Below are 25,991 nucleotides of genomic sequence, written 5' to 3'. Positions count from 1 at the left end.
AAACAAAAAAACCCAAAAACTCCTGCTAATGGCTTGTGACCTCTACCCCATATCCTCACTCTGGTTCACCATGTCTTTCTCAAACATAGGAAAACACAAAGCCTTCTCTTTGTAACCTTCTAAATGATCTACTCATTTGATTGCAGTTGAATTAGAACAGAGAACAATCTGTCAGCTTCTAACTACGTGTTTTATCCAAATTCCCCAGTAGTCAATCCTTATGTATGTAATATGGCCTACATAATTTTACATGTTCAAATGGCATGAAACAAGGGCAATTTTGTGGCATTCCATCTCTGGGTCTGCTAGTTTCTCTCTACGGCAGAGAGACAGGTCTCCCGCTCCACCATTTTTCACATCTACAAGCAAGCTGGATCAGATGAACTTGAGATTCACTTCCATCTTTGGGGGACTAAGAGAACATAAGGAATTGTTTCCCCTCTATTGTGTGTCTAGGAGCCTGGGGCAACAGCGGCTCTGGGACATTAAGGATTCGCCTCAAATCACAAATCACAGAGCAATTAGATAGTCATGGGGGGGCTGGATCTAGGATTCTCTGAGTCCAAATGTGAGATGCTCCCTTATGCCAGGGATTGTGGGCCAAATGTGGCCCACTGCCTGTTTTTTTTTACATCTTTAAGTGGTAAAAACAAATCAAAAGAAGAATATATTAAGATGTGAAAATGATATGAAATTCACATGTTAGTGTCAAATAAATTCCATTCTTCTCGTTAGCAGAACTTTGTTACAATAAATGGTACTTGATTATTATTATATTTTAAATTTCATCAATAAAAATCTGTGGAAAAAATTTTCTCATCGTACAGGTGCCTACATACTATCTTGAAGTTTCTCTCTTGGTCAGAAAGGCCTAAAATATTTTCCATCTGGCCCTTTACCAAAGCATTTTACTGACCTTGCAATAGACCACAGGCCCTTGCAAGGATGCAGCCAGGATACAAATCTACTGCCCTTCGATACACCACAAGCCAGGCTGTATCTAACAATGGCTTGATATCATGAAGTCTTTAGCACTGTTGAAGAGGGACAAAGTAGCAGAGGTTAAAAAAAAAAGTATAGTCTTTAGATCAGCTATTACAAGGATTAGAATCAGGGATCTGGTTCTGCCATGACCAGCTGTGCCCCATCATAAAGTTTCCTTCGTATGTGTGAGTCTCAACTTTTCCATCAGCAAATTAGAAGTAATTATGCTGAGGTTGTGAGGATCAGCTCAGACGTTAGCATAAAATAGAGGCTTCATAAAATATGAGTACTTGGAGGTTACAAAAGTCACCCTAATATTTTGACCCTTCTTCAAGGGATGAACTCTGTTTCTCTGCCTTCTGTGTCTAAGATGGCCTCACAACTTGGTTTTGAGCAAGTGAATGAAGTGGGAAGGATGAAGTGTGTCTTCTGAGTGTTAAGCCTCAAAAGGCCTTGCAGCTCTTGTCCTTTCTGCTTTTGGAACCCACGTGAGCCAGCCTTGGAGAGCTGGCTGACCACAGGTACCTGACTGAGGTCAGCTGAGCCTGCCCGATCCAGACCAGAAGAACTGCCCAGCTGAGTCCAGGGCCAAATGCTTGACTTAAATTAAGAGACAAATAAGTGGTTTCTGTTTTAAGTCACCAAGTTTCAGGGTGTTTATTATGCTACAACTCTGACGTGGTATTGTACCATCCTGATGAAAGAAATATCCTAGAGTTATATCCCCAGGCCCCGCCAAGACCTGGTCCAGAGCCTTCTCTTAAGGCTGCCTGCAGTTGCCTCTCCACCCAGCCAGACCAGACAGAATTGACTGAGGGCCCCGTGACATATTTCAGACAGACAAGGAAAACCGCCTGGAGGAGACATGCACTTTTAGGAATGCAAACTTCTCTGAAAGACACATCAGGGAAGATTTATGGAGGCAGCTATGTGCTCTGACTATAAATCAGCTCTCCCGGGCCTCAGTCCAACCTGACCTGGGATCACTGGGCTGTGGTAGTACTGGCCCTGGCAGCGCCTCCTGGAAGGGGCATGTGGTCCAGAAAAGGGAAGCCAGAGCCCCAGAGGAAAGGCTCCCTGTTCAAACCTGCGTGTTATCCCCTGTCTTTGAAGGTGCCAAGGCTATGATTCCAGGATGCTGGTAATCTATAGGGTGCTTTAAAAAAGGATTTCAATAAGTATTCTAGCACATTCTCACAACAGCCTTGAGAAACAAGAATAGCAGATATTACCACATCTCCAGGTGCTGTGGATGGAATCCAGAGAAAATTAATTAATTTCTCTGAGGACCCACTGCACTTAAGAGCTGGGGTTCAAGTCAGGGTTTTCTGACTCCAAGTACTGGACTTTTCCCTCGACAACAATGCTTGCCAATCAGATTTACAGTCAAAGGTCATTTGAGGTGGAGGAGACCTGTGGAAATTATCTAGCCCATCACCTTTGCTTTCCAAATTAACAACAACAAAGATTTATTACGTACTTATTAGGTTTAGTGTGGCCTGCTGAGCACTTTACATACATTAAGTCTAATCCTACCAGCCTCCCTATGAGGTGGCCGAGTGTATGATTTACAAATTAGGTAATGACGATTTAGCACAAGTTATTTCCAAAAGTTGAGGGAGTCAGAGGCAGAACTGTGCTGTCGATTCTCATCTATCTGATTCCAGAACCTGAGCTCGTTTCCACAGAGCCACACAGCTTCTTAGATGGGGACGATGATGCCTGGAGAGTGGAAAGTTGTGTCCAAGATCACACAGCCCTTGTGATTAGCCTAGTCTATTAATTCATCAAGCATTAACTGAGTGTCTGCTATGTGTCAGGACTAGTCTAGTCACTGGAAACACAGGCATGACCTGTACATAGTCACTGTGCTTCAGGAGATTAATTAAGGGAGAAGAGAAGTGGTCTTAAATTACTCTCATAAAAGGTAATAAGTGACAAATATCATAAGAAAGATAGAGAAGAGGTTATTGAAGTTTGGAGGAAGTATGCATGACTCTCATGTGGGAAAAATTTGGAAAGACTTCCCGAAGAAAGTAGCTTTAAGGTTTTATTTGGAAGGAAGAGCAGGCTTTGGGACATGCGGCAATGGAGACGGGGAGGAAAATCAAGTAGGAGAAATGTCACAGAGGTAGAGGGACAAGGGGTTATTTCATCATAGATTTAGCGCTAGACTCTAGGTAGCTGGGGTCTATCCAGTCTTCTTTCTATCCCTGTAACTATCTCATGGTTTCAAGTTGAATGCCATTTTGATTATGCAGTTTCAAAGCTACCTTTGGGGGCTTCCCTGGTGGCGCAGTGGCTGGGAGTCCGCCTGCCCATGCAGGGGACACGGGTTCATGCCCCGGTCCGGGAGGATCCCACATGCCGTGAAGCGGCTGCACCCGTGAGCCATGGCCGCTGAGCCTGTGCGTCTGGAGCCTGTGCTCCGCAACGGGAGAGGCCACAACAGTGAGAGGCCCGCATACCACAAAAAAAAAAAAAAAAACTACCTTTGGCAAAAGGAGGAGTGAGCTCTACCCAAAACTCCTTGGTAGGAAGGGGATGCTATTAAGGGGGCACAGGGGCTGGGTAACAAAGATGGAAACCAAAGAAATAAAGACATATCTGGTTGGCTGTCGTTTTAATGTTTAAGCACAGCAACAATCCAATAAGGCATATAATTTAAAGCCCTTAATATTTATGAATATTTTCCTCCAACTAAGTGAATAATCCATTGCTACTTACTAGTAAAGAGTACACACACACCACATAAACCCGCATTCTAAAGGACAGTGTCCCCCAATAAAAGAGCACATCAGGGCTTCTCTATCAGGGAGGATAAAGAAGCCAGAATGTGCCTCTCTTCCCAGCGTGGGGACGCAGCTGGGGATTGTGGGAGTGATATCCGGAGCCTGGCTCTGTTCACAGTTTTCCCCAGATATTCCCATAATGCCCTGCACAGTGTCACTCACATGTACCTTTGCATGTTTCTTTCTTCTACTAGCAATACCTTCCCAATCTCTCTCCTCAGTTGATACCAATGCATTCTTCAAGGGCTACTTCCACAGTGAACCCTTCTTTAATTATTCTCCCAGTTTTGTAAACACCCCAGGCCAGCTCACACCACCTTCCTATGCATTCCTTGTGGTGCAAATGTCTAATCACCTGCTTCATTCACTAAATGATGAAGTGCTGGTTGGCAGGGATCTGTGTGGCACATCCTACATTTGTACGACTTAGCGAAAAAAGCTGGGTGAGTGCCTTTCAAATGCAGAGAACACTGGACAGTGGCATAACCACTGGGTTTGCTGCCCCTCAGGTCATAGAACTGGCTCTCTGGGGCCAGAGGGAGATTGTAGGGGGGCAGTCCTGACTCTAAGAAAGAGAGAGACCTCACTTTCCGGAACCTTGTAGCTCCTGATCACCCTCACAGACGCTCTGATGATACAGAAACACCTACCAATTTAAGAGAACTACCACCTCTTCCTTCCAGCATCTAGGCTAGGCTGATACAATTTCACAGCTCAAAGATCTTAGCCAGGCTAGCTAAGACGAAAACTATAGTCATCTGGGAACTGAAATATGGGCTCTGTCTAGGCTTTGAATTCACAATTCCACAGTCTATTAGCTGGGTACACTTGGGCAAGTCACGTAACTTACCTAAGCTTGAAATTTCCTGTTTTGTAGAATGGGGATAATTATAGTCCTTACCTTATGGGGTGTGGGGAGCTTTTAAATGAGATAATATATGATGAGTATAGTATTTAGAACACACTAAGTCCTCAGTAAGTGCTAGTGGAACCACGTCTTCTTAACCCTCTGTAGTCCATGAAGCTCCCAACTATCTTCTTTTATTCATCCATGCATTCATGCATCCATCCACCTATTCGTATATTCTCCCATCCAGCCAATTGCTATTCTATGCCAGTTCTATGTTAGGCATTTGGTCTGCAGAGAGACATAAATCACTGTCCTTTCCATCACGGGACTGTCAGAGATGATGAGGGAAGCAGATGTGTCCTGTAATGAGGGCTGTGATAGAGAGCAGCACGGGGGCTACAAGTGCCCAAAGCAGCAGCTCACTCAGCCTGGATTAGGGCTGAGGGTGGGCTGGGGGGTGGGGTCTTCATAGAGAAAATCTTGAGACCAGAATTTGAAACATGAGTAGCAATTTTCTGCCTAGAGAAGAGAGGAAGGGGCTTTCAGGTAAAGGATGATCGTTACACGGATTTGGAAACCAAGTCATTTGGGGGGAAGAGGAAAACGGACAGTGTGCTGGAGGCTGCAGAATCCAGTGGCTTGGGGGAGTTCAGAGGTAGGCTGGAGTCCAGGCTAGGAAGGAGCCTTGTGTAGCCAGCTCTGGCAACTTTCTGATCCTATTAAACAGTGTGCCCTAAATCCTACAGACTCTTCCTTCTAAAACTGGGTAGGTGTATCCTTAATGGGACATTGAAAAATACAATGATGTTGACATTCTCACTGTCATGACAGTGATACTGACAAATGCAAAAGTAATAATAAAACAGTAGCCATAAGAGTAGTAAATAAGAAAATAATAGAACACATGTTCAGTGCGCACCTTTTGCCTGTCTCTGTGCTCAGGGCTTTACAGGCATTATCTCACTGGATCCTATGGAAACCTACTGAAGATGGTACCGTACTATCCTAGTATAATCAGCGAAAATAGGATTCTTCTTCTCGGGACATCGACATTACCTAAAGACTTGAGAAAATGTTAAATAATTTAACTGACAAATAATATAATCTAAACTAAAATAAATATGCACATATTACAAAATAGAATGGCATGGATTTTTTTTTAGACAGAATCGGGAATTAGGGGCTTATGTTGACGTTTTGTGAGCACAGCTGCAGACTATTTGGGGGTGTGTTGATTTTCGTCTGCCTCCAGGAAGACTTCACTGCAAAAGCTTCAAAAGCCCCCAGTGCAAGTGACAGAATATCAGGAAAATGTTCTAGGCAGGAGAGTGACATGGTCTGATTTAGTGTGTTTTCAAAAGATCACTTCACCCACCAGGGTGGAGTGGATTTGGGGATGAAGAGGCAGTTACGGGAATCTGGATGAGGGATGATGAAACCTTAACCAAGTCAGAGACAACGGCCCGGGGAGGAGGGATAGATTTGTGAGCCCCTGGAGGCCAGATGAGTGGGACCCTGATGACAATGATAAACTTAGCTACTCTTTATTGAGGGTCAACCATGAGCCAGACACTGGACTAAGCATTTTGCAGGTATTATCTCACATCCTACATGTGATTTCAGCATTATTTGCACTATTTTACAGATAAGAAAACTGAGGCTGAAAACAAATTCATTGCTTATTTAAGATCCATCAGTTAGCCAGTGGTGGAATTCAATTTCAAATATAAAGTCCCACTTTTTAAAGACCACTACCTAGACTGCATGAAACTCAGCAGCCTTCCCTCACATCCAGAGAAATCTTCCTCTGCTTTATTTGAGAGCCAACACCCCCTCTTCACTACCTGTGGACCTGACTACCCAACAGCTGCCTCATAAAACGCTGTCACAGCCAAGAGGACAGCACTGGGACCTCCACCACTTTCCTCTGTCTGCCTGAGGACAATTCACGTCAGCACCTGCCAGGTCTCTCAGGAGGAAGCCCTAACTACAAAACCGCATTGGAGCTGATTTCAAGCATGTGCTCAGTTTCATGACACCGGTTCTCTGCTACCATTCCATCTGCTGGGACCCGCTGAGCACCATGGGCCGGGCGCAGAGCCTAATGAAGCAGAGAGAGGCCAGGTGTTCCCACTCTGGGCCAGAAGGCCCACGGCCACTTCAGCGGCAGGGGGAAGAGACAGTGAAAGACTGGGGATTTTGACTGTGATATCTGGGATGTCTGATGGTCAGTGGAAGCCAATGGAGCACTTCCAAAAGCACTTCCAGAACTTCTCTGTGCTGCAAGATGTTCATACATGTTCCGAGGGGAAGAACAGAGTCTGCGGTCAAGACGGTTTTACAGATGATGAACTAAACAAATCTGCCCAGCTCTCTGCACGGCAGGATTTCCCAGGGTCTTTCACAGATGAAGATGCATTTGGGAATTTCCAAGAGAAAGAGGGAGTGTGCGGAATTTCCAAAACAGTTACTGACCATGGATTTCTTCTGTCCAAGAAAATCTTGAGGACATGTGGTGGAAAGGGTGTGAGTTGGGAAGTCTGGGACTGGCACGTACTAGCCTTTCTCTCTCTTGCAAAAAACCTTACCCAATAGTGGCAGCAAAACCGTGAGCACAACGTTATTAAGCCATTTTGAAAACTGCTTTGACAGCACCCACTTGAGCACGTTTCATGTGCTATCCATCAATGAGTCTATCTCTAGGGGAAACAGGATTCCCTGGAGATCTGTACTGGGAGGTTTTATTTTATCCTGGATCCCTCTTCTACCATCAATTTGAAAGTTACAAAACTAAGCCACTTTTCCACAATCTTTGAGGTTAATGCACTCATTTATTCAACAAATATTTATTAAGCGCTTTCCACGTATTAGGTTTATGAATATGAAGCTTACATTTTAGAGAGGAAAACAGTAAACAAGCAAACAAATAAAAGTGATTTTAGACCCTAATATTAGGGAAGGAGCGAAAAATGGTTATGTAACAGATAGTAGCAGGTTGGGGATGGAAAGGAGTAAAAGTTTGGGTACCCATGTTTGGGTAGTCATGGACAATGGTTCTGAGGAGCTGACATTTGAGTTAAGAGCTGAAAGGTGAGAAGGGGCCAGCCAGGAGAGAATCTGGGGGACAAAAAGAGACATGGCAAGAAGTGCAGCAAGTTCTCAGACCCTACACTGGGGCTCCATTCGCTGTGTTCCTGGGACATGAAGAAAGGCATTGTGCCTGGAGCACAGGAAATGCCAAGTGAGCGAACAAGGCAGGAACAGATTCAGATGGAACAGAAGCTACAGGCCATGGCAAAGACTTTGGACTGTGTTCTGAAGATAACAGGAAACCACTGAAAAATTTTAAGCTGAACAGCGACCTTAACTTGTTTATATTTCTAAAAAGGTTACTCTGGCTTGCCTTGGGGAGAATCTCAAGGAGGGTATAGTCAGAAGCAGGAGATAAAAGGTGGCAGTGGTCATAATGGTGACAAAGAAAGGGCGGACAAAATGAATTTCTTCCTGTATCAGTTCTCTTAGTTCCCACTTAACGTATAAATTAAAATAACTTGATATTCAATTAGAGTCTGTCAAACAATAGATTTCATGAATAATCTAAGTCTGCAATTCAAGAGGGGAAAACAGACTCCAAAGTGAAGGTCAAGTTTTATGCAAAGAAAAGGTTCTACATGACATTGTTTATAATGGGCAAATAATTAGAAACAGCCCAAATGCCTTACAGTGGTGGCCTCATTAAGACAGTTACGGTACATAAAAGAGATTGTTTTTGGAAGAATTCATTGACATAAAAATGTTTAGGATATGACACTAAGGAAAGAAATTCAGATTGATAGTGAAGAGGAGGGAGGCTATGGACTTGGAGTCGAGTGTATTTATGGGGGCCGTATTTGTAGAGAGGATATGGGAAGGAGATTCTTGGTGAATACTGGAGCAATAAAGATGGCTAGTTAAAGCTGAGTGAAATTACAAGTGATCCTGAATGCCCAAGCCATGACAAACATAAGATAGCATTTGTTCAGTTCCTAATACACATTAGCTCAGCACTCCAAAGTAGTCTATATCCATCATTTCATCAGATCCTTACAGCAATCCTCTGACGTAGGGATTGGCAACCCTACTCTACAGAAGAGGAAACTCAGGCTCAGAGACACCCAGTGACTCTTCCAAAGTTAAGCAAGTTGAAACTGACAGGGCTGGATTAGCACTCAGACATTGCCGACCTCGAAACAACTATTCTTTATCATTATACAATGGTTCACCCTGGGGTTTACCACGAGTTCCAAAAAGGAACTCCATCATCAAATTCTGCCTCGATTTACGATCTCACCTAAATGTGTAGATGTCGGTTTTTCACCGGATACAGGAATTCACAGGACTAAGACCTAGACGTCTCAGCAAATAACAAGTGTCTGCTATGTGTGCAGACATTGACTTAGACCCAGAAATTCAAATAAGATATTTCCCGCCTTCAAAGAACACTGTCTAGCTAAAGAGAGAGACAGACAAAAGCAAATGATATTACGCAAAAGTGAAATCAGTGCTTAACACATAGATAAAGATGTGGGAGAATTCACACATGGGAGAATTCAGGGTGAACTGTGATGGTGACAGTCAGTGATGTGTTTGCCAATATATGTCATGCACGTTAAGCTTGGAAAGAAAGGTAGGACTTCACCAGGATAGAACCTAATGGTTGATTTTTTTAAAAAGTCTGGGACTCAGACTGCTTAGTTCTTTCTGGCTCTGATAATTGCTAGGATGTTCCTTCGGGCAGGTGGCTGCAGCTTTCTGTGCCTTAGTGATACCATCTGTAAAATGGGCGTCATCACTGTACCTGTTTCATAGGGTTGCTGAGGATCAAATGAGATAAGATATGCACAGCATTTAGCCTGCTGCCTGGAGTACCTGTCAATAAGTGCCAATAACTATTTATAGGGGCTAGATAGGGGTTTTCACGCAGAGAAACTGGCCGGGAAAGAAACGTGGAAGTGGGGACACGTGGATTTAGAAGAGTCAGCAGAGACACTGGAGCTCTTTGGGGGCCTCAAATGCCATTTTCATAAGCACGAACACTTCTGAAGACCCTGGACAACCACTGAAGTTACAGGAGAAGGGAAATGACATAATCAAAATCAAGTTACAGGAACTAGAGGAGTAAAAGTCAAGAGGAAGAGTGACTGGCTGGAGACCACTGAGTGCATGGAAGGATAAAGACGACATTGGGAAATCAGGCAATGGTGAAATGGGGAGGGGGTTCGTCCCAGACACAAGGTCACGAGAAGGTCAGAGAAAGGAGACGATGATGATGATGATGATGATGGTAACGTTGGGAGGAGAGACAGGGAGAAGGATGAGGAAGGAGGAAGAGGGGAAAATCTACTTTTGATTGCCCACTGGCTGGGCACTGCGCTGAGATGTTACAGGAAGCTGGGCAGAGAGGAGTGGCTTGGGGAAGTGGAGGGACTGCCCAAGGTGACAGGGTTAGGTAACAGCAAAACCAAAATTTGAATCCAGTTCTGTCTAATACACAGCACTCCTGCTTTGACCACTAGATTACTCAGGCTATTAAAGAGTGGGTCCAAACGCTGTGCTGTGATCCCAGTCTGAGGATGCTTTCCACAAGAACATCCTGGCTTTCTCACACTCTCCAAAGTGACACCAGCTACAACTTGAAGAGCATCTGCTGTACCCTGGTCCTGTGCTGGGCACTTTCCATAGATTGTTGCTAACCTTCTCAACCTCTCTGGAAGGTGGGCAATTCATTCCCGTTCTCAGATGAGGCGGCTGGGGCTCAGAGAGGTTAGCTTTCCACCCAGGGACACAGGTCCTCTCGCTCCAAGGCCTCAGCTGAGATGACTTATCAGGGGGACAGTGGCGTGGGTTCTGTGAGCACAGGGAAGCAGGGGGAAGAGGGCATAGCTCTTCCCGGCACCTTAAGAACCTGGGCACAGCGGGCAGACATCCTGGCCAGAGCCTCTGGGAGGACCTACCTCTGGACCTGCTCCTCCTCTTCCGCCTTCCTGCCGAGGCACTGCGCAGTGCTGGCTGCAGCTGGCCGATCTCGATGGGCGTGTTCGCACGGAAACTCTCCTTGAACTTCTGCATCAGGGACTCCACTGGCTCCTGCGTCGCCTCAGCTGCCGCTACGGGGTGGGCAACGGGGCTGAGGTTAGGGCTCGGCCCACCCTCAGCCCCTGGAGGACTGGGCCTGGCCCCCCGGAGTTCCCTCCCGGACCCAGTGGTGATGCAGAAGCCACAGGGGCCAGTAGAGATGAATCTACTGGCTTAACGCATTTATTTCTTCAACACCGACTGTGTTCTCAAGGGTACTGCCCCAAGCCCTTGAGATACGATGGTGAAAGTTTGACACAATCCATGATTCAAGGACTCCATAGCTTGGTAGCACACATATCCAGGCATTTCAAACACTGTGCAATACTTCCGTGACAGTGGAGTAAAGAGTACCAGAGGAGCACCAAGAAGGGTCAGCTCACCCGTCCTGGGAGTCAAGGCAGGCTTCCTGGAGGAGGAGGCAATACCTCCACTGAGACCTTAAACAGGAGTAGGAATTAGCAAAGAAGATAGAATCAGGGTGGAGTTGTTGAAAAGATTTGAGATAAGAGAGTGCCCTGGGTGGAAGGAGAGGCATGTGCAAAGATCTGAAGCCAGAAAGAACACGGTGCTTGAGTAACTGAAAGGAGTTCAGTGTGGCTGCAGTGGAGGCTGGGAAGAGCAGATGAGGCTGCAGAGGGCAGAACACCTTGTAAGCCACCTTGCGGAGCTTGGATTTTATCCCAAAGGCAAAAGATGATCATTGAAAGGTTTTAAACAGGAAACTGGCATGTTCCAATTAAGCCCCTGTGATAACAACTACTAACCAGAGTATGGAGAATACACACAGAAGCAAGGACAAAGGGCTGTACAGAGGCTTTTGCAGAAGCCAGCCAGAGACAATATTGCCTGAACCAGAACAGTGACAATAAAGGTAGACGGCAGTACATGGGTCAAACAATGTTTCAGGAGACAAAACTGCAGTGCAGTGATACGTAGATCACTTGGTACAAGAGCCCCCTTTTACTAGGGGAAACTGAAGTCCCCCCCCACCCCAAACAAGGCATACAACTAGCTCCAAGCTAGCAAGCAGTAGAGTCAAGCCTTCTAAATCCTACTCCAACATTCCTTTCGTTTCAATATCCTCTAAGGAGCTACTGGTACCCACATTTTCAGAAATTTCAAAATTGAGACTGGTAGAAAGTTATAGAGAATGGAGAGAGTGATGGCAGAAGGGCAGAGGGAAAAAAGGTAGAAGATAAAATTAAAAAAAAAAAAAAAAAGCAGACAAACGAGAAAGAAGGAGAGAGCCAACATAAAAGAAAAGGAGGGGAAATGAGAAAGAAGAAAAGAAGATTGGCTGAATGATCACAGTGTCTTTGTTCTGAGAAATCCCCAAAGACAGCCCTGACTTTGAAATCTTCAGACTCAACCCTCCCTCCACCTATGCCTCAAGAGGCTGGGAAAGTTCTTCAGTTTAAGCTACTTGCTGTCTGATGACAAGGAATGGGATGTGGTAAAGATTCCTGTTTCTTTGATGAGCTTTTCCCAGAGTAGACAAAGAAGGCTTCTGAACATCCCGACACCAACTTCAAGGAGATCCTGTTTTCCCAGGAAAGTTTATCAGCTTAGACACACATGTGTCTGCAGGGTAGGTCATACCCAGAGGGCTGGTTTGGGTACTGGGCTCTGTGAGAAGCCTCATCTCTAGGGACACAGAGGGGCATCTGTGTTTGCTAAGGAAAAGATGACTGACAATACAAATGACGCTGTAGTAGTGTAACGTACCTGCCTCTCTTGCTATCTGTCTCCACAGGTATCTCAGTTAGGTCTACTGAGCCAAGAAGAAAATCCCAAACATGGGCCCCCTACTCCAAGCCTATGATACAGAACCCCCCAGCAAGAGGCTACGGTCTAATTCTGAGAAGCACTGTCATACCCAATCCAGATGCTTTAAACCCAGAGAGGAGAGCGATTTGCACAAAACTGAAAGAGTTGGGCTAAACGGGGGTCAAAAGTCCAGAGCAAGCCACTGTCTGGAATCCTCCAAGAGAGGGACCCACACACATCTGTGAAAATTCACACATTCATTCGCCTCCTCACTCATTCATTCACTCTACAGTATTTTCAGAAAATATGTCTTCGTCTGCTTGGACTTGCATAACAAAAATCATAGACTCGGTAACATAAACAGGTCAGATTCTGGTTTGAAGATGGCTGACTTCTTACTGTCTGCTCACGTGGCCTTTCCTTGGTGCACCCTTGTTGGGGGAGGAGAGGGAGAGAGGGAGAGAGAGGGGGAGGGAGGGAAAGAAAGGGAGAGAGAGGGAGAGAGAAGTCTTTCTCTTTTTATAGGGACACCAATCCTATCAAATTAGGATCCTACCCGTATGTTCTCATTTAATTTTAATTACCTATCAAAAACTCTATCTCCAAATACAGTCACAATGGAGGTTAGGGTTTCAACATGTGAATTTTGGGGTACACAATTCAGTCTATAGCAGACTATATTTGGAGACGGGACCTTTAGGAGGTAATTAAGATTAAATGAGATCATAAAATCGGGGCCCTAATCTTATGGCACTGTGGCCTTAGAAGAACAGAAAGATCTCCCCATGAGGACACCAAGAGAAGGTAGCCATCTACAAGGCAAAAAGAGAGCCCTCACTAGAACCCAACCATGCTGACACCCTGATCTCGGTCTTCTAGCCTCCAGAACTGTGAGAAAGTAAATGTCTGTTGTTTAAGCCACACAGTCTGGCATTTTGTTCTGGCGGGTCTAGTAGACAAAGTCACAATCACATTGGGGGTTAATAAGGCTTACTTTCAGTCCATAGCAGGGTAAGATGGTGAAAACAACAACAAACAAAACCCCCTCGTGATGCTCACCATGTAGACAGGAAAACCAATAGTAATGAAATAGATGACAGAGAAATGGAAAATTTACAACTGATGTATACAATAAAGGAGAGGTGAAAGATGATCTAGGAGGCTCTAGTAGAGGGATATGACCTTGTCTAGGAAAACCATGGAAACCTGCTTCAAGGAAGTGACCAGTGTGACTAAGATCTGGAAAGAGTATGAGAAAATCAGGTGACAAGGGAGCTGCGGGGGAGGGAATATGCAAGGGGCTGCCGTCACCACTGCGGCTGAAATGCTGAAAGCGAGCGGTGTGAGATAATGCTAGAGAGGCAGGAAATCCTAGTACTAACGCTAACCTTGACCCTCACCCTAACCCCCACCCTGACCCTAACTCTTCTGGGTCTTGTTAAGAATAGAACATACTGAAGGTTCTAGATAGGAAAGTGGCTTGATCAGATCTTCACTTAGAGAAGATCGCTCTGGCAGTAGAAAGGATGCATTGGGGAAGGACAGAAATGGAAGTGAGAAGACCAACTAGGAAGGTGGTACCATATTACAGAAGTCCATGTAGGAGATGCCAGGTAGCAGAGGTGGAGATAGGGATAGAGCAGGAGAGAGAGTAGCGACAGAGATGTTGGAGCAGTGGAGATAGAGCAGGGAGCACATTTGAGAGTTACTTTGTAGGCACCCCTCCCTGAGAATGTGGTGATTTATTGGAAAAGGGGGATAAGGGAGAGCGAGGTAGAGAGGATGACTCCTGGCCTTCTGGCATCCACAGAGGCAGAACGATGGTACCTCTCAGTGAGAGGAGGGACACTGAAAGAGGAGTGAACTGAGTTTGGTTTTAGGTGAGCTCACTTGGTGCCTCCCAGATGTCTACATGGAGAGGTGTTGAGCAGACAGCAAGTTGTGTGGGTCTCGCACTCACAAGAGACAACTGGACCCTGTGGAGGCTCTGCTCACGTGTTCTTCGGAACAGGCAGAGAGGGAGTGTGTGTAGTGGTGAAGCACGTTAGCTTCTGGCACAGTGGAGGCTATGGAACACGTGATCATTCCTCATCTGCACTGCCTGATCTCCCTTTGCACCCCCAGATCCATCTTCCACCCACAGGCTCATTCTGTCCCACTCTGTGGCCTGGAGCAGACCCTCAATGGGCTATTTCACAGGTCCTTCTTATCTGGCTACTAGGTGAGTTTGCCCAGGGAGATGCTCTGGCAGGATAAGGGAGGAGGGAATTTGAGGGGATGTCTTCCCTTACTCCTTTCCTGTTTCTGCATCGTATTTCTGATAGAGACGGGGGCACTCAACAATCACAGCTTCTGCCAGGGCCCCTTTTCCACAAATCCATTTTTCCCAGACTCCAGTAAAACCATGTCCTCTCCCTGTTCCTTCAGTTCTAGGCATTAGGGGTGGCTTCCTGATAGTTATTTTTCCTGGTGCCTCAATACCCCCTCCCCATTGATTCTCTTCACTCTGTCTACACCTCTATAAATAGTAGCTTCGTTGAACTTCGCCTAAAAATCCCATTGGAGGGCGCCTTCTTTGCCCAGCTGGAACCTTGACTGATACATCCTCCCTTTTCATCGAGGCTCTGACATTCAGCAATTCCTAAAGGTCAGCCTCTGCCCATCCTGTTATTTCTGCTTTACTTTCTCCTAAGCTGATGCAGATTTGACCAGCGGGGAGGAGAGGAAGACACTCAGAGAGGCAAGGTTTGCTCCCCTGAGCTGCAAGGGAGCTGCAAGGGTTTCTGATCCCGACTGTGGCAAATCCCATCCATCTGTTTGGCTGCTCTCGCCTTGGCGACAGTGCCAAGAACCCAGACAGGCTTAGAGGGGGAGGTGCTTATGCAAACCCATCCACGGCCTATTTCATCCTCTGTACCACTCTCTCCTGCCCCCATCCCTCTCAATCCCATCCGGTAGCTCTATCAATATCAATATATCAAGTGGTCCAAACAAGCCACGTTACCTCCTGGTACCCGCTGAGCTCTGCCTCCCCAGAGCAGCAAAATGCTCACCCGTCGCCTAGATGAATGCAACAGATGGTGCTTGATCTGAGCATCACAGCAGGCCCAGGAAAGGGAGGGTGAAGAGGGGGAAGCAGCCCTTTCTAATTGACATATGAGAGACTGTCAAGCTTAATGGAAATGAAGCACTGGGGACCAAGGAGAGAAGCCCCGGCCCCCAAGCCAAGACAGAGAGAGAAAAGAGGAGAGAAAAAAGGAGGAGGGAGAGAAAACAAGAATGGAAAGGAAAACTGTGCTCAGTAATCAAGGGCAGGGGGTGAAAAGGGAAGCAAAGAAGAGTGGAAAGGAGGGGAGAGATCTGGAAAATAATAAAGAGGGAACAGAAAGGGAAGGGCAGGAAGGACACAAGAGGAGACAGAGACAGCGAGAGAAGGGAAAGGAGAAGGCAGACCCCGCGTACCACTGCAAAGGCATAAGGGTCGTGTTTGTTTCCAGCCACCAGGCAAGCTTCAGCCTGCTACTCGACCCTGAAGAACAGGCACTACATGCCCTGTCTACACTGGCATTCCCCAAGTCCACATTCAAACGCTCACGCGCTGTTCCCTCCCCGGCACAGCCTGGGATGTTCTATCACTGTAACTTGTATGGGTTTGGGTTCAAGTTCCTATATCACCTTTATCATCACCCTCTTTCATTTTTCTAGACTCACCCAGCCTACATAGGAAGAAAATTCACAGTTCTTGAAAACTTCACCAATTCTCTGCCAGGCAAGAAAGCTGGCATTTCTTTATGTTTTCTCATTTATTCCTCCTAACAACTTTGAAAGCTAAGTGTCATTAGCCGTTTAAAAATGAGGAAATTGAGGCTCAGAGAAGCTAAATAAGCTCCGGGGGGTCACACCCTTAACAATGGCAGAGCTGGGATTTAGACTCAGGTTATGAGGACTCTGATGACTGGGCTCCATTCACCACACCACCGTACACATACTCTTCCTGTCCTTCCTGGTGGATGGACATGGATATCCCAGTCTTTGAGTTTGGATGTGCCTTCTCTGGGCCTGGAAAGTGACTCTAAAAGCTCAGCCCCTCTTAACTCATCTGGGCAAGGAGCCCCTGGCAATCTGGTCCTGGCTGGAGCCAGGGGCTCAACTTGACTGGAGTCTGACCTGCTCTTCCAAGGAACCTTGTTCAGTGTCGATGGTCAAGACTGTCCAGCCTGGAGGTCCTAGGCTCAGCTCATGCCCCGTGTTGTCAGTTTTGTCTCACTACAGAACTATGTTCAGAGAACAAAGCAACAGGTGGGTATTACTTGGCCATACTGCCTAGTGCAAAGTGTGAGAAAGCCCACCCGAGTTCCAATGTCAGCTCTGCCATTGTGTGACCTAGAGCCACTCCCTCCTCTTTTACAACTCTCAGTTTCCCTGAATGCCTGCAGGGTTGTTGGGAGGATTAAACATAATTATGTACATAATTGTCTAACAGAGCTTCTGGAACACAGTAAGTGATCGAGAGTGGCCACAACCCAACTTTCTCTCCCTCTTCAGCTTTATGATTGCTCAATCCATTCATTCATTCATTCATTCATTGTGAAAGGCATCTGCATTGTAAGATATTCACTTTCAAAATTATTTTAGAGAATATACATTTTCCCTTTTACACAGATGTGAAAACAGAGGCACCATGAGACAAAGTCATGATAACAGTCAGCAGCGGACCAAGGTCCAGCACTCAAGTCTCCTATTTCTACTTCCCCACCCCATTTCCCCAAATTCTAGGATCGTTTTAACCTCAGATCTTATGATGATTAATTTTACGTGTCATCTTCGCAAAGCTGTGGTACCCAGATGTTTCGTCAAATATCTTCCTAGATGTTTCTGTGTAAGTACTTTTTAGGTGACATTAGTATTTAAATTAGTAGCTTTTGAATAAAACAACCCTCCATAATCTGGGTGGGCTTCATCCAATTGAAGGCCTTAACAGAGAAAAGACTGACCTCCTGCAAGGAGAAAGGAACTCTGCTAGCAGGCTACCTTCAGACTTGAGCTGTAACAACTCTTCCCTGGATTTCTAGCCTCCTAGCCTACCTTGAAAGTTTTGGACTTGTCAGTTTCCACAGTCACATGAGATGATTCTTTAAATCTCTCTAGATATCAATAGATAGATAGACAGATAGACAGATGGGATGTATAAAACCAAAAGACAATGTATCTACGCGTGTCTATATTTACATCTCCTACTGACTGTTTCTCTGGAGAACCCTAATATAGACCTCAATTTTCATATCCAGGCTTTGGGCTGGGCACACTCAAATGTCAGGTTTGTGGGGGGATTAGGTAATAAGAGAAGACATCCCAGCCCTAAAGAACACCTCAGCTGGGAAGACCTGGTATAAATGCTAAGAACCAGCGAATTTGGAAGTTGTGAGAATCCAGTTCCAGCACCCGACATTCCACTTCATATAGGAGTCATCTTCTCATGAAAGAAGCAAAAAGTAGCAAAGAAAACAGCCAGCCAGTGTTCCCTAGCCAGATGAGAATGCTGCATGACTAGAGTACATTTAAAACCCATGTACGCGTTTTTTAAACATGGCCAGCTCTTCCCAATTCTCAGGGATAAACTTGATGGATAGAATTTTCTTCCCTTTTAGTTTTTTCTTCCATATATTTTCTTAAACCTTTGGTGCCTGGCACAGCTTATCTTCAAACGAGTGCCAGCAGACAAGACAAATGCACAAACAGCAACAAACATAAACCGGAAAACTTGGGATGGGCCTTTGCTTACATACACTGCCTTGGGTGTGTCAGTTCATACTGCAGACTTGTAGACTGATCATAATTTCTGCTGGAAAACTGCATTGAGTTTGAATGACTGAATTAAACGTAGTGATATTTTCCTCTGCTCCGTTAGAAACACAATACTATCCAGGTTCTATGGAGCTGGTTTCCACAGTTCCTAGCCAGGACACAGATGGTCTTGAAGATTCCTTCCAGCTCCATGGCCTTGTAGTTATAAATGTCAATGAAACGTGCTTTTAACAAGATGAAGGCAATAACCACAGACACTGCTTGCTTCAGTCTGCAAAGCACTTGCACCTCTCTCAGCTGATGCTGTCTTTACCACCTCCCATTTTATAGAGACCATAGAGGCAAAGGAGATTTCCAAAGGGTGGGCTGGAGTTGATACCACAAATCAACAAGTGCTATTCAAGGGAGAAAAGGTCAAGTAACTAGACAGGCTGGGCCAAAGACTTCTTGGTCACTTTATTACCACCTTGGTGGCAAGGCATGACTATGGAAAGGCTTTGGAATCGGCCATAGTTTGGAATGTGAGCTATGTGTCTTACCAGCTGCAAAACGTGGGCAAATCACTTAACCACTCAGAGTCTCTGCTTCACCAAGTGTTAAAAGGGGGCTTGCAATTCCAAATTCATAAAGCTGTTTTTGGATTAAATGAGATGTTAAAATGCTTATCACAAATGCTGATACAGAGTAAGCATTTTAAAGATGAGAGTTAATACTGTTACTGCCAAAAAGATCTTAAACCGTCAGACACAGCAAATACAGGTCTTCTACCCAACCCCGGGTGGCATGTGCGTGCCCAGAATCTGATGGAACTCGCAGTCACTAGTCAGATTCTTTTCCTAGATTCATCCTTTCTATAACTGCACAGGAAGGCTATGTATATGGCTCAGCACTCCCTGTGACTAGAGGGCCACCCATATTCTACAACTGGAATTCTTCACCCAACACCGTTACCGGGTGCTGTATCCAGAGATGGGCACTGGGGACACAGCGATGAACTGAACGTTGAGCCTTCTATAAAACACAACACTGCTTAGTGGAAGAGACAGATAAAGATAAGAAAAACACAGTGTGCTAAATGCCCGGTGATGAGACGGCTGAAAATGTGTCCTCTAATTCCTTCTGCATGTGGAAAAGCTATAGAAAATCCTCAGAGGAGATGTGAACCTGCCCGACCCTTAAAGAATGCAGAACCAGGTGAAGAGGATGACATAAAGAGTAGCATCAGCAGAAAAAAGGGGCAAGAATTGTAGGGAAAATCCCACACAGTTCGGTTTTTCAAGAGCTTGACATGAGCGATTATTTTATTATAAAGAAAATCCATCTTTTGAGCTATGAAGGCTGGTCTGGCTCTTTCTGCGGACTCCTACCTCCTTTCCCAGACCACAGTTCAAAATGTCCACCTCTTTTGAGAGCTCTGCTATCCAGCCTTACTACCCTTTCCTGTGCCTTTTATATTTATCTCAGATACCCTGGGTTTAGCAAGTGCATGTGGTTTAGGAATCTGACAGACCTGGGTTTAACCTTCATTCTATCACTTATTCATTATGGGACTTAACTTCTCTAAGCCTCAGTTCTCCATGTAAAACCTTGAGCATAAATCTCTCTCAAGAATTGTGGGGTTCTGTTTGTTTGTTTACTTGGTTTGGTTAAGATTCAAAGCAGTAATATATGCAAAGTGCTTAGCACAGTATGTAAAATGGGTTAAGCACGCAACAAAGTAATAGCCTTTATTATCATTCCTGTTAGTAAGTTTAAGTGACATAAGCTTGCAGAAGGCCTTGCACTGAGTCAAAGCTTAATACAGACTAGGTTCTCCATTTCCCTTTTGGGTAACTCAGTGCCTTTGACTAAGGACTCTAACTCCCTATTGTGCTCTCATGTATAAATCTCTTCCCTGACCCCAGGGACACACAGGGCTTGCACTCCACGTCAGCCAACCCCCATGGTTACACCGTGGATCTAGCCTAACCTGGGACCTGGGTATGGCTGTTACACTAAGCCTGGAAATTGATCTTCTGCTCATAGTCCCCTGTCCACTCTCATATCTTGCTCTTTCATTCTCATCAAGTTTGTGCTGTGACCTCTAAGAGATCACCAGGTCCTGAATGTAAGGCACACTGTGGCAAACATGTGGGATTATATATATGTATATAGAAAGGGAGAGGGAGAGGGAGAGGGGGAGGGGGGGGGAGGGGGAGAGGGAGAGGGAGAGGGAGGGAGAGAGGGAAAAGGAGGGATAGAGGGAGAGAGAGAGAGAGAGAGAGAGAGAGAGATCTGTTGCTTATGAAGATCTAGCTCCATCATTTTGAGCCAGAGGACATTGCTTCTCTGGCATCTGGTTGGCAGGGAAGGGAGAAGCCCACTCTCTAACCCCTACTCTCTTCCTTCCCAGAAATTTCACCTCCTCCTGGTTTCACCTCTCCCCCCAGAAAGTAAGCTTAGATGTTTCTGGTTGATCTGTTACTGAGGTTCACCTAAATGTAGCTTTCTAATTTGCCAAGAACACCTCATTAGTCATGTAATCACAAGAATAATAATATTTACCATTTATGGAGTGTTTATAAGGTAACACGTAGTATTTTAAAGTAAACAAGCCATGGTTGAATGTAATTCTCATAATGGCTACGGTACCTGAAACTTTTAGCGTCTTCACCACTCCTTGCACCCACCTCTTGCTATAGCTTCACTGGGGATGGAGTGGACTTCATTGCCCCTTGATTTGTTCTTGGCTATGTGACTTGTTTTGTCCAGTGGTATGTGGGTAGAAGTCAGTGTGCGCCACTTATGAACACAGGCTTCAAGAGGCAACACATATGTCTGCTCACACATTTATACCTGCCACCACCATGAGGAGCCTACAGGTCCAAGGAGGATGACGGACACATAGTGAACTCACAGCTCTTCAGCATGGAGTGGAGTCAGCCTAATCCTACAGCCTAGGTCACTGACACCAGCCAATCTGCAGATGATAAGCAATCCACCTTAGATGAGCACAACACTCCATCTAATCTGCAGACACTTGGAAAGTCAATGTTTATTACTGGATGCCGCTGATATTTCATAGTTTTTTATTATGTAGCATTATTGTGGCAATGATTGACTGATAAATTTCCATCTTACAACTGGGTAAGGGAGGCACAACAAGATTAATTTTTCAAGGGTCATATAGCCTATAAATAGCACAGCTAGAAAAATAGCTTCATATACCTCACTATGGCTTGTTTTGGAATGGGACCGATAAACACGGTTTAATGAATTGACTTCCACACCGGAGTGGATGAAAGGAACCCCTCTTAGCCAGCTTCCCTTTAGACCACATGAATGATAATTATAAGAATAATCCCAGAAATAGCAACCATCTGAAACCGAGATGTCTCTCTTCAGTGGCATTAAGACTGCTAGCACATCTATTCAGAGCTTTTGGGGCTGGGCTGTCTTTGCTGAATGAATGAAAAAAAAAAGTTTCACATTGTATACAACTGGGCACCAAATGAAAGGTATGAAAAATATACATGGTGACATAGGTGCATTCCTGACCATGCTGATGCTGGGGAGAAGAACACGGAACCTGGAAAGTTCTCACCTCTTCAACTGGCAGATTTTCCACCCATGTTCCTTTTTTTTTTTCCATGTTCCTTTAAACTAAGGGCAAATTTTCCCAGCACAAGAAAGTGGTTATAAATTTAAACACATGTAAGTCAACTATAGCAAATGGCAGGGATTTTAGAGTGAAATGAATGCAGCTGCATTATAAATATGTCCTATTTCTCAATATTAAACCCTTAAAAATAGACTGGCTAAATATATAGACAATAATGGATTGAGGCTGAGTTGGCATTACTATAAGGCTTGGGATTTTCCATTTAATGACTTCACAATTTCAATTTCCCATTTCCGCATGACAGTTAGAGCAGCCTTGCTTTATTATGTGCGATTACATGCCACCACAACACAAAAATGCAAGCAGAAGGCTAGAGAGCAACAGTGGGGGGAGGGGACAGCAGGGAATGCTGAACTGAAAACTCAGCAGATGTGGAGAAAGAAGACCAGATCTTCAGTTTCAGCTCAGCTGCTGTGTGACTTTGAACCCCTCACTAGGCTGCTCTGAGCCACAGAAAATAAAAATGCCTGTGAGATTCATGTGAGACAGTCAGTATACAAACAAAGAGGTAAGACAAAACTACATGGTAAAAACTCGATGCACAATGATTTTACTGTTGCACTGAGGTTCAAATCCTGGATCTGCCTCTTAGCATCTGCTCACCCTTGAAGATGGCAAGGTACAATGGCAGTGCCTCTCTGAACCTTGGTTATTCTGTTCATTTACTAAATGGAGATGAGGGTATCTACAAGAAAGATTTAAATAAGCACACCAGTTATACTATAAACTCATACTTGTTGACCTGTTGAGTATCTACTCTATGCCAGGCACTGCTGCCTCATATGCCACTCACCACCAGCCTGGAAAGTGGGTGACATTAGTATCCCCATATGGGAGCAGAGCCTGACCTGGAGCCCAAGTTGGCCTGACTCTCTGATCTTAACCACTGCTGATACGATGCAAATAGGAGGAGAAACAAAAGAAGGATGTGGGAGAAGCAGAGAAGGGATCAGCCTGTGGAATGGTGGGGCTGTCCGGGCTCACATAGGCATCTTAGGAACTATTTTTATTCCAAAGCTAGATAATCCTGAATTATCTTCTTTTTCCTTATTTAGCCTGGTTAAACTGGCCCAGCTAAGTATTATGGATACCTCTTTTTCTCTCTATCCTTTTCCCAGGGAGAAGCCAAAAAAAAAAAAAAAAACTGAGCTAAGGCAGGAGACAGGACTGGAAATCATGTCTTTAGTGGAGCAGAACAAATTCCTCCTCTGATGTTTTTTGGTGAAATAATAGAGATCCATCCTAGGGAGCCATTTGTTCAGGGAGCCTGCGTGCACGGGTGGATGGGTCTTGAGGAATGCTCTCATTTTGCTAGATGTGCACAATGATGTAGAGAAATGTGATTAAAAAAAAAAATAAAAAGAGACAGAGAGGCATAGAGGCTGTGATAGAACCTCCAAACTCAGCTCGTCCAGTAGCAACACTGGAGATTCTGATGGCCTGGAAGGGGGCTCACGCTCCAGCTCCTGTCCCGATAACGGGTATTCCAGGATTAGAAACAACACATGCTATTTCTCTTCTGAGTCTGCCTCTCCTTCTTCACCTTTTATTTCTCATCACTCATCTCCTGATGTAAATGTCTAGAATTTGGACCTTGCATGCCTGGATTAGATGTGGGTGTCCAAGTAGGTTTTTTTGGAGTCCTCACCACTAACATAGATTTTATAAACACACGTTCAGCTGGGCGTTATTCCTCTCTCTCCTTACCCATCATTTCCATTCAATAATTTGGGCATTAGAGATCTCAATGTACGTTAACAGTAAGGTGACCACTGAGAAGGTAACATATTTTGGGACTACATTAAGAGAAGCGTAAAATCTTGGAACGAAGAACGGGACATCTCTACTGCACATTGTTCAGACCACACCTAGAGCACTGTGTTCAGATCTGAGTGTCACATTAAGAACATTATTAGCAAAACAGAGCAGATCCAGAGATGAGAAGATAGACTAATATGAAAGCTTGTAATGGAATCATAAGAAACAATAAAGACACTATAAAAAGTAAACTCACCTGCCTTCGACTATTTGAAGGGCTGTAGTATTATTAGTACTTATAATACCGATGTTTAATATTCTTATTACTGTAACTATGTCCCACGCACCATGATACATGCATTATATATGTTATAATTCCAAGAGCTATTTCTTTCAGTGCTTACACTGGGCCAGGTACCTGCTAAAGTGCTTTGCAGATATAAGTTCACGTAATTCTCAATGATGCTGTGAAGCAATCTCTACTCATCTCTCTCTTACAGATGGGAAAACTGACCCTGAGACAGTTAAGGCTCTTGACTAAGGCAAGATTTCTCAATCTTAGCATTACTGACATTTGGGTCTGGATAATTCTCTGTTGTGGGAATGGTCCTGGCCTCTGCCAATTAGACGCTATTAGCCTCCTCCTTGAGTTGTGATAACCAAAAGTATCTCCAGGTATTTGCCAATACCCCTTGAGGGGCCACATCACCTCGGTTGGGAACCTCTAGGGTAAGGTAACCTAGGTGGTAAGTGGGACGGCTGGAATTCAAACTCAGATCTGTCTGGTATGAAGAACCATGATCTTAAGAATAAGAATATCAATAACAATCGTGATAGTAATATTGATTACTTATGAGCACACTACATGACAGAGCTTTCTAACTATGGAAAGAAGAGCTAGTGGGGCTAGTTAAGTCCTCTGAAACTGGAAGTAAGTAGGCAAAGGTGCCACGTTCCAAAAATAACACAGAAGAGATTCAAGGATTAAATAGAAAAGATGGACTAAAAGACAGCTCAGACCAATGATAACCCTAAAAATCCATTATTCTGTGAATTTACAACTCGACGCTTTAATTTTAATTTTAAGTGCCTTTCAATCATTACAGAGGAAGAAACAAATCATAATTTCAATTGTCTTATCCTTAGTAGAAACCCAAAGAAATTTGCCTTGCTCTTATACTTAGGAGACTGGGAAGATGCCATTCCTAACTTCCTTTCTTCATCCCTCCAACACACACACAGATACAAACCCTCTTGCCCATGCATCTGGGCTCAGAAACAATTGGTCCATTATCTGGTTCTAAGCAGAAGAAACTGAGATACAATCTAGCAAGTCATTAGCTGTGTGGCGAATTGGCAAGTCTCCACTGGTGTGTAATAAATTAATGGCGCCTGAGAAAGGAAGACATTGACAAGAGGGAAGCCCACAGCCTCCCACCTGCCTCTCTTCATGGCCAAGACATCTACCTCCTGAGCTGTGTTTGAACACAGAGGAGGAACGTGGAGGAAAGACGTGCACATCTCTATCAATTAGAGACTGGTATGAGCAAAGGTGCATGGATCTAAGTCAGGAGCAAACCTGCTGGAAGCCAATCGTCTAGGTGACATTTTAGAGACCATTCCTATAGAGCTTGACGATGCAATACGTTACACCAAGATGAAGTTAAGTTAAAGCTGGACTAAGTTGGACTGGACAGCAAAAATAATTATTCAATTAACTGGTGACTCAAGCACTAAAAAAAAAAAAATGACAAGAGGAGGATGTGGAGTTCATGTCCAGAAGGCCAAGTAGGGAGAGATGGCTACTGGCTGATGACTTTAGCGCTCCCTTGCAAAGTACAGGGACTGAAGCAACACTTTGATGCTGCGTGCGGTATATCAAAGAAGGATGAGAGGGTTTTCCCAGGTGGCATATAGAAAGAGCTCAAGTCCAAAGACATCTTCAGTTCAAAAAATGATGAGCCAGGCTTCCCTGGTGGTGCACTGGTTGAGAGTCAGCCTGCTAGTGCAGGGGACACGGGTTCGTGCCCCGGTCCGGGAAGATCCCACATGCCGCGGAGCGGCTGGGCCCATGAGCCACAACTACTGAGCCTGGACGTCGGGAGCCTGTGCTCCGCAACAAGAGAGGCCGCGACAGTGAGAGGCCCGCGCACCGCGATGAAGAGTGGCCCCCGCTTGCCACAACTAGAGATGGCCCTCGCACAGAAACAAAGACCCAACACAGCAAAAATAAATTAATTAATTAAAAAAAAATGAT

At 44.9% G+C, this 25,991-nt stretch overlaps 1 protein-coding gene across 4 annotated transcripts in view; it reads right to left on the bottom strand.

Moving 5' to 3' along the window:
* The window catches only part of ASTN2 (astrotactin 2), a 907,765-nt gene that overhangs the window by 613,357 nt on the left and 268,417 nt on the right, over positions 1-25,991 (bottom strand). For 3 of the 4 annotated variants that reach the window (XM_060300567.1, XM_060300563.1, XM_060300562.1), the window contains exon 4: positions 10,620-10,772. The exons of the other annotated variant lie outside the window; for it this stretch is intronic. In XM_060300567.1, coding sequence (XP_060156550.1) covers positions 10,620-10,772 — 153 coding nt within the window. The remainder of the gene's footprint in view (positions 1-10,619; positions 10,773-25,991) is intronic. 4 annotated transcript variants of the gene reach the window in all.

Source organism: Globicephala melas, chromosome 6 (genome assembly GCF_963455315.2).
Source record: "Globicephala melas chromosome 6, mGloMel1.2, whole genome shotgun sequence".
NCBI lineage: Eukaryota > Metazoa > Chordata > Mammalia > Artiodactyla > Delphinidae > Globicephala > Globicephala melas.
The sequence above is the reverse complement of the archived record's forward strand: the minus strand, read 5'-3'. Positions and strand labels throughout refer to the sequence as shown.